At 47.2% G+C, this 20,306-nt stretch overlaps 2 protein-coding genes across 2 annotated transcripts; one reads left to right on the top strand and one right to left on the bottom strand.

Annotated features, from left to right (window-relative positions):
- Positions 1 to 3,976: 3,976 nt before the first annotated feature.
- On the bottom strand, positions 3,977 to 4,571 carry LOC124657032 (putative gamma-glutamylcyclotransferase At3g02910). The gene is made up of 2 exons (XM_047195663.1): positions 4,317 to 4,571; positions 3,977 to 4,243 (listed from the first exon to the last, which is right to left on the bottom strand). Exons 1-2 carry the CDS (start codon positions 4,569 to 4,571, stop codon positions 3,977 to 3,979), a joined length of 522 nt encoding a protein of 173 aa, XP_047051619.1.
- A 172-nt stretch (positions 4,572 to 4,743) lies between these two features.
- LOC124651666 lies at positions 4,744 to 8,172 on the top strand. The gene is made up of 7 exons (XM_047190714.1): positions 4,744 to 4,859; positions 4,934 to 5,057; positions 5,287 to 5,378; positions 5,475 to 5,553; positions 5,637 to 5,746; positions 6,238 to 6,302; positions 8,079 to 8,172. The coding sequence occupies exons 1-7, from the start codon at positions 4,758 to 4,760 to the stop codon at positions 8,170 to 8,172; spliced, it is 666 nt and encodes a 221-aa protein (XP_047046670.1). The 5' UTR covers positions 4,744 to 4,757.
- The last annotated feature ends 12,134 nt before the right edge of the window (positions 8,173 to 20,306 follow it).

The following is a 20,306-nucleotide window of genomic DNA, read 5'->3' as shown; positions in this document are numbered from 1 at the left end:
GACGCGTGCCCGTGTCACGCGCGTCCGTGCACGGGTGACGCCGCCATGCCGTTGGCGGCGTACCTGGAGCGTACTGGGCGCGCTCCGTCCGGGTCGTGTCGTCGTCCTTTCGTTCAACGGCGGGTACAGGCGATCTCCGGCGATCATGGGCGACGCGTTTGGCAAGGTGGCTCGAGCTGGAGTGGCAGGGATAGAGGGGTGAGCGTCGATGGGGAACGTGGCCGGCATGGCCATGGCCAGCCATGTTTTGGTCGTGTCCATGGTGTCTCCTTGCATGGGCTAGGTAGGGTAGGGTCAAGGGGTCATGGCTAGGTCAAGTGGTGAGCAGAAGGTGGCCTGGTTTGATCAAAATTTGCAAAGTGATGATCTTGCCAAAGTTTCAAAGTCTCCTCTTTGCTTGCTCATAACTTTTGATCCAAAAAGAATTTGATATGATGATCTTTACAGAAGTTGTTCACCTTGTTGTGTACTTGGATGACATGCAAAGAATGAGATTTGTTTAGTTTAGAAATCTTGAAATATAGAGGCTCAAAGTGGTGACCAGATTGTAATTGTCAAAAATGACCATTATTCTATGTGAGCATATTTTGATTTTTGGATTTGGTTTAAATGGTATTTCTTTGATTCCCAAAGTTGTATAACTATTTAATATCATATTACAAGTAATGGTGAAGTTCAAATGGGTCTAGGGTCAAAGTTTGCAAAAATGGCATATGCCATATGTTAGGATTTTTAGGGTTTAACTCTTATTTGATTTCTTTCTCTGTTTGGTTTATTTGTTTGGTGATCTTCACTTGATCACTTTAGGGTTTTAGAGTTCATCACATAAACAATAAAACAATCATCATGGCATATCACTCAAAATGCACAAGTCCTATGCAGGGCACTATATGCAATTTAAAAGTTTTTGTTGGTTCTGAATTTTGGATCTCTGGAATTCTTCTTCTCTCTTTTATTAAAATTTAAAAGAGACTATCGAGTGAGTACTATCAAATGAGTAACTCGATCGTATCGTTCGGAGAGAGCTCAAAGCTTTGCATCCTTGCATCGTATTTCTTGGTTGTTATTTGTATCTTATCCATATGGTGTTCTAGATCTTTTTATTATTCATGAAAAGCTCTAGTTCATCGACAACCGATTCCACATGAAATACTTGTTGCGTTTTCGACATTGGAGTTTTTCCCGGTTCTTCATATTGAGAGGTTTCACCTCTAAATTAGTGGAAAAATATACTCCACTTGTTCTTAAGGTTTAAAAATCAATATTTTTGGGGTAGCTCTTGTCATCCTCTTTCCAACAACATTGGTTTTACCTAAATCGGAGTTTCCTAACTCAATTTGTTGCGTTTTTCATATTGGAGGTTTTACCGGTTTGTCCCTTTTAGATAGGTTAAAACTTTATCCATTTTTTCTATCGTCCCTTGATTCACTATGATGGTTTTCTACATGATCTTGTAGAGCTCATTGCTAGCTTCAAAACGAGCTCAAGATCATCAAAATCAGAGTCCAGATGCTCAAGTTATGGCCGTTTCAATTTCAGTTATCTCTATCTTTCCCAGGGTCGGAGACTCCGGCCTCGAGGGGTCGAAGACTCCGATCCGAACCTAGTTTATCTCAGTTTGAAGCGTGCCTTGCTCCCACTATGGGGGCCGGAGTCTCCAGGCCTTTAGGCCGGAGTCTCCTGTCTAAAATGGCTGAAACGGTCATATTTTGTGGTGGAGACCTATAAAAGGCCCCCTTCTTCCCCATGGGATGTAGCTACTATATTTCCCTCTCCTCCATCGTTGATCTTGAGTAGCTTTCTCTTTCTCCTCTAATCCCTCCATAATTCTTGCTCATATTTGAGGAAAAGAGAGAGGGGATCTAGACCTATAATCTCACCAATCAAACTCCCCTCTTCGAGAGGAAATCCCTAGATCTAGTTCTTGAAGAAAAATTTGGTGTTCCTCTTCCTATTTGTTCTTCCTCTCATATTACCCCAATAGATTTGTAGCTTTGTTAGAATTTGAGAGAGAGAGGATTTCAACATCTTGTTCCTCTTGGGTTTTTGGACCCTAGATGGCTTAGTGGTCTTTGTGGTGTTCTTGGAGCCTCCAATTAAGTTGTGGAGATTGCCCCAAACTTTGTGCGGGTTCGGTAATTAACTACCCTCAAGGTTCCATAGTGGATCGAGAACTTCCCTTTTGGTGGGAAGGGTCGTGGAGAATACGGTGAGACTTTCGTGGCTTTTGGGGAGCTTTGTGCCTCCACACCGCTCCAACGGAGAGTAGCACTCGCAAGAGTGTGAACTTAGGGATACACATCGTCATCTCCGCGTCACCTCAGTTATTCCGATACCCGAGCTCTTTACTTATGCACTTTACTTTGTGATAGCCTTCGTGCTTGAAGTTATATATATCTTGTTGTCACATAGTTGCTTGTTTTTATTAGCATAAGTTGTTGGTGCAAATAGGTGAACCATAGTATATATAAAGGTTTTGTGCTTCAAAAATTAAACGCTTGTTTTATTCAACATTTGTTAAGCCAATATCGTAAAAGTTTTAAAATGTCTATTCACCCCCCTTTAGGCGGCATCCGTGTCCTTTCACCTTGGCAGAGCGCCCCTCCTTGGCGGTGGACTGCGGGCTTCCAACGCCCCTCCTTCCCGCACCTGATGGTGGTGGCCTATTTCGGTGTTGGGAAGGGCGGCAGACGACTCGTCGACGGGTCTGTGGTTGGTGGTGGCCTCCGCTTCTCTGATGAGGTCGACTAGCGGGCGGCGGCGTGGGGGCCTACGGATATGCCTAATAAAGGTGGATGTCATAGGTTCCTCTTTTCTAAAGATGGTGACCTTCGCGAGGTCGGTCCTTCTTCATCTGGCCGGAGTAGTGAGTTTCGGAAGGCGGCGTCGTGAATGTAACCCCGCACCTTATGCCCGGAGTTTCCTGGATCGGTTGGTATTCTGGTCGTGCACACCCATGCTTTAATTCCGATCGTTTGATTTTAGAGGGAGCGACGTGAAACTCTGAGGCGGAGAATATCATGAAGGCCGGATTGGAGGACTAGGAATGGAAGTTGGAGTCTCTGTGACATTGAGGGACTTGTTTGGTGTTCTGGGTTTCGCAATAGCAGTACGAAAGTGCGGGCGATAGCACAGGTGAAGTTCAGAGTCTTACCTTTCAAGGTTTGGCCTTAATTGGTTGTGTGTGACAATGATCTTGTTGAAGGCATTGTTTTGAGAGCGGAGGCTATTCAAGATAAAACCTAAGATCTTTTGATTGAGCGACGACGACTTTTGTGCATTGTTCCCTTCTTGGAGGCTTCACTTTTGGAGAGTCTGGAGTTCAGGTATTGTCTGGGTGGTGGATGTATTTTTGCTGCTAGAGCTAGAATACCATAGCGGGACTTTTAATTTCTTAGTTTTCTTTTTCTTTATTCGGCTGTGTGCATCTATACTGGCATTACGGTATTGCGTTGTTGCAAATGCCGGGTGTAATTGCTACCACTCAATATTAATACATTTTCTTCATGGAAAAAAAAACTAGTCATCCTCGTAGTTTGAACAATGACAGGAGACACACTAGAGTTGTCATTAACGGGCTTGTGAACTTCATAAATAATCTAGTAGGATCAAAACATTCAACTAATCCTATCACAATCTAAAGAAAATTACTCCTATTAAAATTAGTTACAGTAGGTACAATCAGTATTGGGTAGTATAATCCTGTAACAAACTCAGCATTTTTCCAGTTCTCAATGTCTATCATTCTCAAGCATCTTTACTCGGCAGCAACTTCAAAAGAATAAGTATCCAGAATTCAGCAGTGTGTGGCTGTGAACTTGTAATGGGTAAATGGTGCTATACTCCTACATAAATTTGTGCAATGTTTGTAACATGGCATAGCACATTATATTTCAGCTCATTCAGAGAACAATCCCTAACAACAACAGCCAACAGGTAGATTAAATTCAGCCGGAAAGGAGGGCAAGGCACCAATTCATTTGTCCGGCGGAGTGGTGGCGAGGAAGCCACGGACGGCATCCATGAGCCCCGAGACGCCGGGAGAGCGGCCGCTGGGCGGGACGTACCTGGCCGCGTGCTCCATGGTGTACTCCCCGATCTCGGCCGCCTCGCCGCCGCAGCGCCGCCACAGATCCTCCGCGTAGCTCGCGTTCGCGAAGTAAGCCTCTGCCTCAATCTCCCTGCTCGTCCCGTCGACCAGGACCGTGATCCGCCGGCGCTCGTATACACCGAGGTGCGTGCCCTGCCGTCGAGTCGAGTCGAGATTACTGAAACTGGAAAGGCGCGGTGTAAGTGGACGAGAGGGGATAAGGTACCTCGAGCAGGTCGAGGTCGGCGAGGGCGCTGGGGGACGCGGAGAAGAGCTCGCCGGAGACAAGCCGGCCGGCGGATGGAGTGGGGGCGGGGATGAGGAAGGGGACGGAGTAGGGGCCGATGACGAGGGAGACTGGCGCGGCGGTGGAGGCCGCGCCGGCGAAGGGGCTGCCGGAAGCGGCGAGGCGCGGGTGGTTCGGGAACCCGCGCTTCAGGGTGCCGTACACGAACACCGTCGTCGCCGTGGTCGCCTCCATTATTCCCTGTTCTGCTGTGCCAGTTGTGCCACACTTTCTCAGCCAGAGCCTCGACCGATAACGTGTCGAACTGTATTAGGCCTATTTGGGCCTGCCATTGGGCCATCTAAGACAGGGGCCGAAAAATAGAGACACGGAGAGAGGAAAAAACCGCAACGAAGACCAGAGCACGAGAAGACGGGGGCCATGGCTGCGGTGGCGGGCGACGAGCCGGAGACGGTGGAGGTGACGCTGCGCGCCGTTGGTCCGACCCGGCCGACCACCATCCGCCTCCCACCGCTTATCTCGGTCGGTAACGCTCCCACACACCCATCCTCTCGCGTCGCTCTACCCTAATTAATGGGGAATCGGTCTCCTTGTAGGTTGTTGATTTGCGCCGCCGCGTTGCCCAGGACCGGCGTCTACCAGAAGACCGCCTCCGCCTGGTTCTGCGAGGGACCACTCTCCCGTGGGGAGACGACGACCGTGTAAAATTTCGCGATGGGGGTACACTACCACACCCTTCTTCCCGTCTTGGTTACCATCCTAGATGCAAAGCTCGCCGCGTTCTTCATAACTCGAATTTTATTAGAGCTACCTTATATTTCATTGTCACACTTTCGAAGATTTTTGCTAAGGCTCCACCACCTTTGAATCACATTCATATATCCTATGTGCAACCTGATATATCTTATGGAAGTTTTTTTAAAAGTTTGCAGCATTGCATTTTCTGCAGATAGTCTTATAGTGGCCGTGGCACCTAAACCACCTGCCAAACATCTCCGAGATGAGGATGACGATGATGGCGATGACGATGAAGAGGAACTGGTAAGGTGTTCTCTTAATATTTCAAACAATATTCTGTGTACATGATGAATTGGTGCTCCACGCCTCCACATAAACAATCATCTGTTTATTTTGTAGAAGTTCAAAATACCACAAACAACAACCTGGTGGAAGAAAAGAATTTTCATATTTCTTAGAGACAAACTGAGATTTCCTGGTAATGCACATGATGAACCCCCTTTTTTTTTACAAGATGGTACCGTCCGTAAATCATCTTTGTGCCATGAGTTCCACTTGCAGATATCTTGTTGATGGCGCTGTTTTCTGTCACTATGAAAGCATGGATTATCATCACATTGTGGTTCCTATTGGCACCTATTGCTCGAAAGTATGAGTTTGGACCTTTATATGTAAGTAACTCCTTACTTTGCTTATTCGCAAAAAGAACTCCTTACTTTGCTTATTCGCAAAAAGGAACTCCTTACTTTGCTTCTCCCTTGAAATAGTTAGTACATGACACAGACATACATGTAAAATTGTAACCACTCAGCAGTCAGCACCCGTAACTCCGTAAGGAGCCACTTTGAACATACATATAAAGTTCTGTCTAGTTCAATTCAAGGGAATACCTGGACATTGCTGGGAAACCAAGGAACTGGGATTACTAACTTTCTCCAATTTGATCTTCTCTTCCATGTATAAACCTTTAATGCATGACTCGGCCACAAAAGTCATAACATGAATCCTCAACTATTTTTTTGTCTAATATATAGATTTTATGCAGAGCTATGGTGCTACGATCTTCATAGTACAATTACTTGGTCTTATAACGAGTAATCTTATTGAATTTAGCGCTAATTTGCTATTTATTGACGGATTATGTTGTTTGATGTTTTCCCAGATACTTGCGACAGGTTTCTTGATTATACTTCTTAATCTTGGAAGGCGACAACAAGGTGATGTTAGGTATGTCATCTCTGCCCTCCTGTCTGTGCTGAGTAAAAGGTTAGCTTTTCATTCAGAACAAATAAACCTTAGCAACATAATGTTTTATGCCATTGGAATAGTTTTGTTCTTACTTATGCATATTGATTGGTATGTTTTTTTATTCTCACTTGTTGGACAGAAGTTCTGCAGCTAGAGTTTTCTTACATAGGCTGCGAAGAATAATCAAAACTCTCCTCAAATGTACTAATTTCCAAGAAGCCTGGACTAGCATCAAAATCTGCTCCTTTTCTTTTTATCAGAAGATGCAAAAAATATCAGGAGATAAGTGCACATTTACAACCCCGAACATATCTTGGAATTTATGATTCAACCCTGAAGAACAAATTCGGTCAAGAAACAACCCAAAAGAGTTGAAACCATGTAAAATAGCCCCCTGGCTCGTCCTGGCGCTGGTTTTGACCGGCTCGTCGTCCTAGTTAGGCGACGTCAGTGTGCGAATTAAGTCAAGGGAATTAAGTCCCCTATCTGTCGCACTCTCGGTGGGACGGCTGGCGAGGAAAATCTTGAACGCCGCCGACGGATCACCGGGGCATGCAGAGCTCGCCGTGAAAGTGCACTGGGGCAAGACAGCCTTGCCCGCACAGCTCAAGGTGAGGGTGAACTGGATGGTCCTTAGGCGCGTCATCCATGGCGGGAACAAGCTCACAGTGCTCCAGTAGCTCCATCTGTGTCGCCTGCTCTGTTAGTCGGCTGTGCTGCTCATGGCATTCTCTGGCCACGTTATTCCGGACTAGCCATTCCTACAAACAGTTCTCGTCATGGCCACGCTGAGGCCATTGCTGCTCGACACCGTCGCGGGAATGTATGTTATGCTGCAGCCTGCAGGCAAGCACTAGACCATGTTGTTAGCATAGCTGCTGTGATCATGACAAACCCAAGTGTGGCAGCTGCACGAGACACTGCTGCAGCTTGTCCAGAGCACGAGAGTCCGTACGGCCACCCGCTGCTGTGGTGGAGGCCAAGCGTCGCGCGCTGCCACCGAGGCACTACTGCTGGCTGCTCCAGTTGCTTCACAGTCATCCAATTGCCCCATGGTTCGCCGTTGCGAGTGCCAGTGTGCGTGACCTGCGGTGCGCCTTCTGCTCAACCATCCTGGCATCCTCTCGTACTCCTACCGTGAACCGGACAGGAAGCCCTTTGATCAGCACTGCAAGATCAGCTCTTCTCCAGCACGCCATGTTGGCGCGTGGCCAGACCTGCTCTCGTTTATTTAGGACTTGGCAGGCCGGATGAGCAGTTACTTCACCATTGAGAATGAGCAGCCGGTGCACGTGTCCATGTTGAAGAAGAAAGAACCTGTCATTCGACAAACGTAGTCATGGTCTCATCTTTACGGTTGAATCTTAAACTTATGATAAGTTAAGGGTAGCAATATGCTCTTCTCTCGTGGTATTGCTGTCATTTCTCAAACTATTTGTGAAACCTTGGTTGCATGTCAATGGAACCAGGGGGCTTTTTTTGCCCCTTTTGATCTAAAAAAAATTTCTCAAACTATGGTCTTGTTTTTGGTCGAATAGCTGAATCTCTCTAGTAAGATTGTGAAATTAACTGCTTACCTTTTCTCAAGATTTCTGATAATTTCACTTTATAAACTCAAAAGAAGAGGACCATTTAAATCTCGCAGTACCAAAAAGAGCTGGACACTGAAAATATGGGCATGAATAGTGTTATTGGAAAGTAACAGTTCATTACCTTCTCATCTCAAACGTTCTGATTGTTCTATCTTCCTCGCAGTGCATACTCCATATTTAATGAAGACTTCAGGGAGCTGCCAGGAACATTTAACGCAGAGCGCATAGATAGAGACCTCCGGGCAGGTCAATTGTAATTTGTAAGTCCTTATGTGTGTTACCATGACTGCACTTTCCAGATATTTGAGTATGCAAATCAAGCAAAGCGGAGTTACTTGCATATGCTTGTTCTGTAGCTGACGAAACCTAAATAGAAACTTTGCCCGGAAGTTCCATGTTAAGAGTTAGCAATTGCGGGTTGCCATATCATGTGCAGTTGTTTCTCGCTTACATGTACATGTGTATTATTTTGGGTTGGGGACAAACATAATAGAATTACATTTATGTGCATCTGATATACTGTAGAGACAGTCCACTCATGTATATCAAGGCTGAGCTAGTTATTTACCGATCTATCACACATGATAACTATAAATCCCGATATCTAGCATCATGCAATCTCTCAGGCGTGCGATCCAGGGCTGGGAAAGTTCAAATATTATTCACCAGCCAGCTTGGTCATAAGTCTAGGGAAGCGCTGATGGCGCATAGATTTGTAGGTACAGAGAATTGGTGTGCCGCTGACCCCTCCTGATTCAAACGACCGGAAGATGCACAAGCAAACAACACCAAACCTAACATTCCTTCCAACCATGTCGGTACATTCAGGCTAGTAGTGAGCAGCTGGGCAAACCACATGAGATTGTTCTCTTTGGCTGAAGCAAGTATAAAAAATTGGTTTTGTGAGGAGTGAAGCAAAGATCTAAAATGCTACGAGCTGACAAGCGAACCAATCCTTGGGCACCATATAATGATAATGTCACCCCTCATCTATGTAGCGAGTACATATCCCCAGTTCACGTGTAAGAGAATCTCCAGTCGCGTCCTCTAAACCGTCTCCCAAAAAAATTTGGGGCGCGTCAGACAACAAAACCGATCCCAGTCCCCCAAAGCTGCTTTTTATCTGACGCGGCCCGATACGGTGTCCGGCGTCCCGAGCCCGTGCCCGCCCCACAGGGGACGCTCCGGGGACGCCGGACACAAGGAAAAGCGAGGTGAGCTCCCACATGTCGGCGACTATTTCCATAAACCGTTGGTTCGCGCCTTTTTTTCTCGTCGCTCCTTCCCTCCCGCGACTCCTACCCCTCCGCCGCCGCTGGATTTGCCGGCCGTTGCGACGGCTGATCTCTTTCGAGAGTCGGCACCGTCGTTGCGTCCCGGCACTCTCGCTGGTCGTTCCGCCGCCGCCGCTCCGCCAGCGCGTCCCAGAACGCGGCGTCAAATCCGCCCCACCTCCGCGTACACAAGATGCTCAACGACTTGCCAGGTAGGCGCGATTGGCCGCTTTTCGTTGCCTTGTCTGCCGCGGCGCAATTTTAACCATTGATTTTGATTCAGACATGGATATCGACGATGAGATGCTTGCCCTACAGCTGGAGGACGAGCAAGCCTTCGACGACGACCTTCGGGAGCTGTGGTGGGAAAGTTTGGCAAATACTACTTGAGAGGGCCAACTGAAGAAGAGACTGCAAGGATCATGGCACAAAATGCTGCCAGAGGATTCCCTGAAATGATTGGAAGCATCGATTGCATGCACTGGTCATGGAAGAACTGCTCGTTTGTTTGGCAAGGTATATACAAAGGGCGCCATGGATATTGTAGTGTGGTGCTTGAAGCTGCAGATTATGACCTGTGGATTTGGCATTCTTTCTTTGGCACGGCGGGATCACACAATGACATCAACGTGGTGCAGCTGTCTCCGGTGTTCAGCAGACTAGTGGAAGGGCATGCTCCACCTTGCAACTATGAGATCAATGGCCACCAATATACCAAATGCTATTATCTAGCCGATGGTATATATCCAAAATGATCCACTTTTGTCAAAACAATCTCGGCTTCATCAGGTCAGAAGAATTCCCACTTTGCTGCGTGACAGGAGGCTTGCAGGAAGGATGTCGAGCGGGCATTTGGTGTGCTTCAAGCTTAATTCAATTGTCCGGTACCCTACTCTAAATTGGTCTCATGAACAAATGTGGGAGGTGATGCAGGCTTGTGTGATCATGCACAACATGATCATCGAGGATGACCGCAAGAATCATGTCAGGAGACATGTTGGTCCCTACGAGTGTGAGGGCCCTCTTGCGGAGGTTGATCATGAGTTGCCTGCAGATTTTGCTAATTTCTCACCATGCACGCAGAGATCCGTGACAACAATGTTCATGATCAACTTCAAGCTGATCTCGTTGAGTATTTATGGAGGATCAAACGATTATCAACAAATGCCGCGTCACCTTGACCTAGCCCTATTTATTATATTTGTTTTGTTTTATTGTTTATTGTATTTTAATTTGAAAACAATCTCCGCAAACATATTTATTTGTATACTATATTTAATAAGTAGTTGTGTTTTTAAAAACCCTTAAAAAAAGTTTAGGGACGGCGTTGGGGGACGCGACTAAAGAGCGACGTCCTCCAAACACGACACGAACAAAACATGTCCTTCAAACACTCGATCCGACGCCTTTTGAGGAACGGTTTGGGGGACGCGACTGAAGATGCTCTAATGTTCCTTCATGAAATTATCAAATTATCAAGGGAGTGTTCTTTCTCGTGGCATCCATGTCAACTAAGAACTAACTATTTCTTCGTCAGTCGACACATATTCAATCTGAACATGACGGAGAGAGTATGAGTTATTGTTCAAAAGCTTTGAAGTATGAATGGATATCATTCCAGCCAAGAAAGGCTGACACTGACTGATAATCATGAGCATGTCAGTCGTGGCGTCTTCCTTTTCTTCTCTTTCTTGGTTAGGAGGCGTGGCCAAGGCAAAGGAATCATGTATGCGGTGACCAGCTCACACCCGCACCAATGCCAATGCACATTGCACCATGGACGATCGATGCACAAAGCAGGGGTGCCACTAGGGCGCATTGGTATTCGATCACTACGGAGCATCTGATTCTGAACCACACACCGGCGTATTGGAATATGTTGAGCGAGTACAAGTAGTAGTTCAGGAATGGTAGACGCACTCGTGCCGAGCGAGTACAAGAGCATCTCCAGCCGCGTCCCCCAAAGGGATTTGGGGCGCGCCGGATAAAAAAACCGTTCTAGCTGCGTCCCTCAAAGCCCATTTTTGTTCGGCGCGGCCCGATACGGTGTTCGGCGCCCCGAGCCCGTCCCCGTCCCACAGGGGACGCTCCGGGCACGCCGGACACAACGAAAAGCGAGGCGAACCGACGCGGGCCCGACGCGTCAGCGGCTCGGAAGCTCAGCCGCCGCCTACGTAGCGACGGTGCAGTTGCCGGGAAGCGGAACCGTCGCATTGGCAACCGCGTCGACGACGCGGCAACCGCCGGAGTGGAGTCGGGACTCCTCGGAAGAGCAACCGCTGCTCTTTTCGACTTCTGCGCCGCCGTTCATCCGCGCTCAATAAGACCCGTACGGCGGCGCTTTTGGATCTTCACCGGCCGCATCCGACACCTCCAGCGACGATGAGCTACATCTCCGAGCTCCCGTCCGACACCTCCAGGCGAGGGAAAGCCTGCCGGATGGCGCCATTGGTGGGAGAAAGCTCCGACGTCCGGCGAGCGGCGACGATTCCCTCCCGCCACTTGACAACGCGGAGGAATGGCTGGGCGTGGAGGAGGACGCGGAGGAAGAAGGGTCAGAGGAGGCGGCGGTGGCCCGTGCGAAGGCGGAGGCGGACGCGAAGGCCAATACCGCCAAGGCCAAGGCCAAGGCGCAGCCGGCGAGCACCGGCGACAACGAGGAGGACTCCGACGCGTCGGCCGACACCGCCTCTTCGGAAGAGGTGACGAGCAGGAAGCGCCACCGTAATGACGACGACGAAGCGGGGCCATCATCGAAGAAGAAGAAGTAGTAGTTTAAAATAATTTATATGTAATTTAATTATATTTTTTCGAAGTTTTATATGTATTTTGTTTATGTTGAACCGATTTGAATATTAGTAAAGAGTTTTATTCTATCTATTTAAATTATTTTTAATGTTTGGGGGCGGCGTTTGGGGGACGCGACTGGGGAGCGACGTCCCCCAAACGCGGCACCAACGAAATACGTCCCCCAAACGCTCAATCCGGCGCGCTTTGGGGAACGGTTTGGGGGACGCGGCTGAAGATGCTCTAAGCACGCTCATTTTGCAATTACCAGGTGTTCATTAGCAATTTGTCACGAGTCATGACTGTAATCAGCAAAGGTTGAAACACTTATTTGCCTGAGAGTGCAACACTAACACGACTACAGAGTACTCATGCTATTCTCATGGTTGCGTTCACAAAAGCTTGCACATTCTGAAAGTTGTCTCATCTTTTTTTGGTCAGCATGATGCGAGCAGGTAGTGCTTGTGGCAGATCTGGTGCCCCTCCCTCTTACAGTAAACCAGATCCACAGACACTCCGTTTAAAGCGCAAACTTCATATGAGTATCATTCGTCCACTACTCGAAACTGGAGTGCGGCAGTTTCACATCACAGTGCTAGGTATGTTGCTTTGGAGTCCTGTTACTTTGCAAAGTTAAGCGGCATGGCATATACTGCAGCAAAGTGAAGGTTACTAATAAGCCACAGTCTCTGGCACCTTTGCTAGTTCTGAGAGTCAAAAGACTCGGAGCCGTACAGGGTCGTCTGTGGTTTTCTTTTCTTTTGAGACTGTAGATCGGGACCTCCACTTCCTTTTCCGAAAAGGAATTTGTATTTTTTGGTTCGGGGAAACGAGAGATCCTCGAGGTTTGGTGTTTCAACCATGGTGGGAAGAGAGAAAGAGAGAGAGCACATCAAGATATAAAATATGAATGGTTGACTTAACCCCTGGAGGAAGAAGAAAGATTTTGTATAGCCCAGGGAAGAAAACCTAGCCATTTAAGATTTTTCTGTGTGTGTCTTCTGGTTTTAAGTTCTTCTGGTTTTAAGTTGGCCTGACTCCTAGCTTCAGTATCATTTCTACTTCCTCCGTCTCGGTTTAACAGGTGCACAGGTAGTTTAATATTAGTTTGGTCAACAAAATATTATGAATATGTCTACAAAATCTATACCATTAGATTCGTACTCAAAAAGAAGTTTCGAATAATATAACTTTTTTAACATATATTTCATATTTAATTGACCAAAATAATGGTCAAACTAATATTTTAAACAACATGCGCGCACGTACCGAGACGGAGGAAGTAGCCAAAATATGAGCATCCCCAGCCGGGTGCCCCAAACGGCGTACGGAGAAAGCACCAGACAGACCTTTGGAGACCTTTGGAGAGTACTGGTTTGGGTTGCCAATTTTGGGGAACGGCTCTGCCCAGCGGCGTCCCCAAACAGGGGCCGACAAACATAATTTTGCAACAAAAATAATAGGGACATGGAAATAGATTCGAATTTAAATTTCCCGCCAAAAGGATCGCCCGACTCGACAATCAAAGGTTCCAGCGCCAAAAGGATCATCCAGATCCGGCGAAATATTACATGATATGAATCAAATAGACGACGTTGTTGCTCACCCGTCGGCGGCAGCTCCTGCACGCAAGGCGACGCCTCCTGTCACCCTACATGGTCGCCCGTAGAAGATTATTCCCTGCGAGGTGGCGTACGTGTGGTTGAGGTCGAGGGTCCATAGATCGTCGGAGACGCGTTACGGGCGTTTCGGTGAAGAAGCATAGGAAGGAGGGATATCCGACGCACCCGGTTCATGGACAATGTGTTGGCTTGGCTCCCGCCGACAACTACGCCTTGAACCTCGCATAGAATATGGCATGGCTCGTCGCCGTCTCCAGCGCGATGGCCGCCCTGAGGCACGGCGCCTACCGCTCTTGTGTTGAGAACTTCTTTCGGATGACGATGGCCGTCCACTCATCATCCGCCACCCCCCGCGGTTGTGGCCGCGGCTTGATGAAGGCCCCATTAGGGCTTTCACCGACTTCTTCCCCTTTGGAGCTTTTGGTGGCATGGTGGCGGCGCTAGAAAACTGATGGCGTTCGTGTCGTCGGCGATGATACCGTGGACGGGCGGGAGAAATGGGCAGGCAAGACGAGAGGGATTGAAAATGATGGGAGAGGGCAGCGAAATTTAAGGGTCAAATATGACTCAGCTGAGCCAATGACAGGCGTGTCCCGCCTCGTGGTGCCACCTTTCCACTTCTATCTGACGTGTTGGGTCGGAGATGGCCTAGGGACACCGGATAGAAAATTGGACCGCGCCGGACGCGTTACGATTTTGGAAAACTCCACTAAACGCTGAAATTTGTCCGGCGCCCCCAAAATTCATTTGGAGGCCGGGAATGCTGCAATAGTTCCTCCAGGAGCCTTTGCCTTTTTGCCGTCTGTGAGATTTGCAATGCACAAGTTGGCAACTACTGGCAAGTGACAAGCGATGCACTCTACAGAATCCAGCCAGCTGCCACGGCGAGGCAGGAAAGCGTGGAGCCACGGCGGTGCTTGGCCCGAGAAAGTGGAGGCATGGGCCACGCAGTATTAGAAGAAAGGCACAGACCGATGGAAAGGCCACGCTATCTCGCTGGCTGGATCGATCGCAGTGGCGCACGCACGCACGGACGGAGCCACGGAGGCACTGGCCGCGCCCGATCGACGAGCAGCTCGTCCCTCCCTCCTCGCCCACCGCGCGTGCTTCGTCGTGCGCCCCGGCCGGCCCCATGAACGCACACACCGCGCGCCCGGCCGGCTCGGGTACGTGCCCGGCCATGGAGCGCGCCGCTTGTAAAGACGGCGGAATCATGGCACGGTCGCCGGACGGAGACACGCATCATGTGCTGCCGGGGCAGGGCTGTGCTTGATTATATCGGTGCGCTTTCGTGTCCCGCCCTACGCTAGCTGCCACGCCTGTCACTGCACCATTCTCGCGACGTGCAGTCGGCGCGCACCGGGATAGGGTGAAAAGTTGACGTTGACTCCGGCCAAATTCCTTCTTCGCGCGCTTTGCCACGTGGAAATAGTCTTCCCTCCTGTTTTATAAGCATATATCAGTCTCTCAAATTCTGTTTTGCGCAAGTCCTCGGTAATTGCTTGCACTCTCTAATGACTTGATTTCAGTGGTTAACAGCCTACTTGGCACCGTGACCCTTGTGCAATGCTTTCCTTAAGGAACTACTATCTTCGATCCGATTAAATCGACGCCGAGTTGTGAAGACAGCATGCATGTGTACGCGGTATGCAAGTCGACTAAAATGGATCGGAGGGAGTACCATAGCTAGCTGGAACAATTATCGTGGAAATGAAAATAAAGTGCATAGTTCTACTAAGTATGCCTTGACTGTAAAACAAAATTAGAGTTATAAACATATTTAAGTGGTGAATAACATGAGCACTTGCAAGATTGGAGAATTGCCATCATACGAGAAGAAAGGATGCCACACCGGCTCAGCCACTTCAACTGGCTCCTGTGTCCGGCCAAGTGTCTCCATCGCCGTTGTCACCTCCTAGTGGCCACATTGGGCCGCCACCGCTGTTGGCAACCCCGTCGCCTAGGAAGAAGGGGAGTATACTGGGAATGAGAACTTGGACCAGCTTCCACCTCCGCGTCCGTGGGTGGCCACATCGGAACGCTACCGCTGACTGGGAAGAGAAGCGGATGCGGGACAAGAAGGAAAGGTTCTGCTCGCGGTTTTTCCCATTTGGGCGTACATAACACTGTGCTTCCAGGTCAGCCCCTTAGATGGGCTCTACTATGTAATAAACAGCTAAATATCAAAGTTTAAAATAACGGGCTATGCTTTTTAACAACGGTATTTTTTAGCCGCTAAGAAAGCTATAGTGACACTAAGCCATTTAGCGTTTCCCCCAAAGACAAGGAAATTTTCAGAAATCGACATTATATATTATATATGCATACGATTTGAAAAAAGTATAACAAGAAACTCGATGATTTAATAATACAAACGTGTAAAGAACAACCCATGTTGATTGTAGCAATAAAAGGAGTTGAAAGTGCATGGAGCCCCCATGTGTGGTTTTGGTAATTAATGACAATCCCTATGGACTAATGTTTGCATTGAGTTATATTTGTAGGAGTTGTCCATAGGCAATTCTTGAACCATATGTTGGCTTCAAGGTTGCAATAAGAAGAATTTGATGAAGGATATCAAGTATCAAGTATGTCTTGAAGATGAAGATGAAATGAGCCCTCAAGTTACTTCAAGACATCAACATGATGAAGAATGAAGAAATGATGTGCAAGTTCAAGATGAGCCAACTCGAAGAGTTCATAAGCTTGAAGCTTGCCATGGTGAAATGGAGTGCAAGTTCAAGATGAATCATCTCGAAGAGATCCTTTGCTTGAGTCTTGCCATCCATATGGTGATCATGGATATGTGAAGATGCGCCGAAGAAGAAGCTCTCCCATGGTGGATTATGGGGGAGCAATCCACATGGTGGTCATGGTTATGTGAAGATGCGCCGAAGAAGAAGCTCTCCCATGGTGGATTATGGGGGAGCAATCCACAAGATTTCGTCAAGCAAGCACAAGCAAGAAAGGCGTTCCATCTTGTTGAGGTCAAGATCGTCGTCATCAAGCTCAAGTGGAATGCGCAAGTATAAGGTTTGCTCTTGATAGGGTTTCTTTCTCACCGGTCTCATAGTGTAGTTGGAGACCGGTTTATAGTTTAGTTGCCGTACTATCAAGAGGGCTCTCGAGTGAGTAACTCGATCGTATCGTTCGGAGAGAGCTCAAACCTTTGCATCCTTGCATCATCTTTCTTGGTTGTTATTTGGACCTTATCCATGTGATGTTTTAGAGCTTGTGCTTATTCTCATGACAAACTCTAGTTTATCGAAAACGGATTTCGCATAGATCACTTGTTGCGTTTTCGAGTTTGGTTCATCATCTTTCTTGGTTTTATTTGGATCTTATCCATGTGATGTTTTAGAGCTTGTGTTTATTCTCATGACAAGCTCTAGTTCATTGAGAATGGTTTTTGCATGGGCAACTTGTTGCATTTTCGAGATTGGAGGTTTTACCGGTATGTCTTTTTTAGATAGGTCAAACCTTTCATCATTTGTTTCTATCCTCCCTTGTTGGACTATGATGGTTTCCTGCATGATCTTGTAGAGCTTGTTCCTAGCTTTAAAACAAGCCCAAGATCATCAAAATCGGAGTCCGGATGCTAAAGTTATGCCCGTTTCTGTTTGCTGTCTCTGCCAGTTTTCAGGGGGGCGGAAAATCCGGGCCGGATTATCCGGGCCGGATATTTCGGAAATATCCGGCCCCCTTGAAATCGGCTAAGGACCAGAAAAAAAGCAGCTCTGGATAGGGGCCGGACTTTTGGCCGGATTTTTACCAGGTTTTGTCCCTGAGGCCGGATTATCCGGGGCGGATTATCCGGCCCCAACTTAGGCCGGATTATCCGGCCCTCGAAAGTCTCGCAACGGCTCGATTTTCTTAGGGGGTATAAATACCCCCTTCTTCCTCCTTGGGCTGTTGCTTCTTCCACTCTCTCTCTCCTCCATTGTTGTTCTTGAGAAGCTTGCCCTATCTCTCTATCCCTCCATGATTCTTGCCCCATTTTGAGGGAAAGAGAGAGGAGATCTAGATCCACACTTTGACCAAACCAAATCATCTCTTTGTGAGTGAATCTTTGGGATCTAGATCTTGGAGAATTTTGTGTTCTCCTCTTTGTTCTTCCTCTCTTATTCCCCCAATAGCTTTTGTAGCTTTGTTGGAATTTGAGAGAGAAGGACTTGAGCATCTTTGTGGTGTTCTTGCCATTGCATTTGGTGCATCGGTTTGAGTTCTCCACGGTGATTCGTGGTGGTGAAAGCAAGAAGGTTGTTACTCTTGGGTTCTTGGAACCCTAGACGGATTCTAGGCCTTTGTGGCGATTTGTTGGGAGCCTCCAATTAAGTTGTGGATGTGTGCCCCAATCTTTGTGTAAGGCCCGGTTTCCGCCTCGAAGGAAATCCCTTAGTGGAACCGTGACCTAGGCCTTTGTGGCGAGGGTCACCGGAGATTTAGGTGAGGCGCCTTCGTGGCGTTCGGTGTGTGGTGTGAGTACCGCATCTTGGGGTGAGGCCTTTGTGGCGTTGGTGTGCATCGAGCAACCACACCTCAAGGTGAGCCTCTTGTGGCGTTCGGGAGCACTAAGCAACCGCACCTCTCCACCGGAGATTAGCACTCGCAAGAGTGTGAACTCCGGGATAAATCATCGTCTCCCGCGTGCCTCGGTTATCTCTATACCCGAGCTCTTTACTTATGCACTTTACCTTGTGATAGCCATCGTGCTTGAAGTTATATATATCTTGTTATCACATACTTGCTTGTATTGCTTAGCATAAGTTGTTGGTGCACATAGGTGAACTCTTGCTTAGAATAAGTTGTTGGTGCACATAGGTGAACCATAGTACATAGGCTTTGGGCTTGACAAAGTAAACGCTAGTTTTATTCCGCATTTGTTAAGCCCATCTCGTAAAAGTTTTAAATCGCCTATTCACCCCCCCCTCTAGGCGACATCCAGTGTCCTTTCAATTGGTATCGAGCAAGGTCTCTCATTCTTAGGCTTCACCGCCTTGAGAGTAAAGATGTCGGTTAGGGGATTAGTGCACAATAACTTGTTTATATTTGATGGCACAAATTATGATCTATGGAAAATTTATGTGCTTAATATTTTACGGCGTATGTCCCCGGACATGGAGCGATTTCTTGGCATGGGTTTTTCTTCTCCTAAGGATCCTCAAAATTTATCTCTTGAGGAGGAGAAAAACTCTTGCCTCGATGCTCTTGCTTCTCATGTGTTTTCCATTGTTGTGAGCAATGTAGTTACTTCTTCAATCATGCCTTTTGGGAGCGCTCATGAATTATGGACAAAGCTTAAAGACAAATATGATGTGTCCAATATTATTAAGGATGATTGTATTGCTTCCACTTCGGCAGTGATGAGTTCTCATCTTCATCCACTTCACCAAAGTGTGGTAAGACACAAGGTAATGATATGGTGAGTGGTGATGAAAATTGCAATGTTGATATTGAGCTTACTATTGATGATTCTTCATCTCTATCTCATTGCAATGCTTCATCTTTGGACTTAAACACATCTAGCACTAGAAATGATTTACATGCTTGTGTTGATAGTCCTTGCATATCATGTGTAAGTTTCTTGAATAAATCTCATAACGATATGCTTGATTTGTCTTGTGACCATGATAAAAATGATTCTATTTCCTCTAGTTGTTGTGTGTCTAACAATGTAGAGGAAACCAAAGATTCTATTGGTCAAGACAAGATCTTAAAAGGAGCCTCAAGTAACTCCTCATCTTTATCTCACGGTCCTCATATATGCCTTATGGCCAAGGGTTCCACAGTACCTCCTACCATGGAACCTAATATGCCTCGTGGTGATAAGGATGAGGATGAATATGAAGAAGAGGATTGGGTTGTCTCTCTACGCGATAAAGGTGAGAGTGTATTCAAGGTTCTTTACAAAGATAAAATTGCTAGCTCTCACTTCTTTGAAATCTTGACTACCGCTATTGAGAGCCAAAAACTTATTTGGATGCATGAGAACACCATTGATAAAAAGGGTGCTCTTGAACGAGAGTATGCCGATGATGTAGCATCATTAAAGAATGATCTTGAAGAAGAACAAGAGACTCGTAGCCTCTCTTGAGGAGCAACTTCAAACCCTTGAGGTGTCTCAAAATGAAATATTTGCTAAACTCACTAAAGAAAGAGACCATGCTAAAGCTAAATTAAAATTGCTTAAAAATGAAAAGTTCAAAGTTGGTGTTGGTCATGATAAACTTGTTAAGGATCTAGATGATCTAGACAAGGCCCACAAGGCCTTGGAGAGCGAACACTCTATCCTCACCAAGTTATATGAGCAATTACAAACTTCATATTTAAAAGAGCATGCTATGTTACCCTCTCTTCTTGATATGTCTTGTGATGATGCTTGTGCTACTAACTCCACTTCTTGTGAAGCATCTATCTTGAAGGAGAATGTTGAGCTAAGGGCTCAACTTGATTTGCTAACTTGCAATTATGGGAAATTGCACTACAAGAAAAGTTCTGATAGACAACGTCTCAAAATCGTCCGCTAAGGGGTATTTTTCGTCGCCCATGGGCCTAACCCGACGATATGGGTTCTGTTGTGGAAACTGCGTCAGGCAAAGTCCAACGACGTTTTTCTCGGTCCGTCGCGCTTGGGCGCCCTTCCGCCACGGAAAATCGGACCGTTGCGCAAGTGTTTCCGGGAGCCCGTTGACCGCCGACGTCATGCAA

Source organism: Lolium rigidum, chromosome 5 (genome assembly GCF_022539505.1).
Source record: "Lolium rigidum isolate FL_2022 chromosome 5, APGP_CSIRO_Lrig_0.1, whole genome shotgun sequence".
NCBI classification, from domain to species: Eukaryota; Viridiplantae; Streptophyta; class Magnoliopsida; order Poales; family Poaceae; genus Lolium; species Lolium rigidum.
The sequence above is the reverse complement of the archived record's forward strand: the minus strand, read 5'-3'. Positions and strand labels throughout refer to the sequence as shown.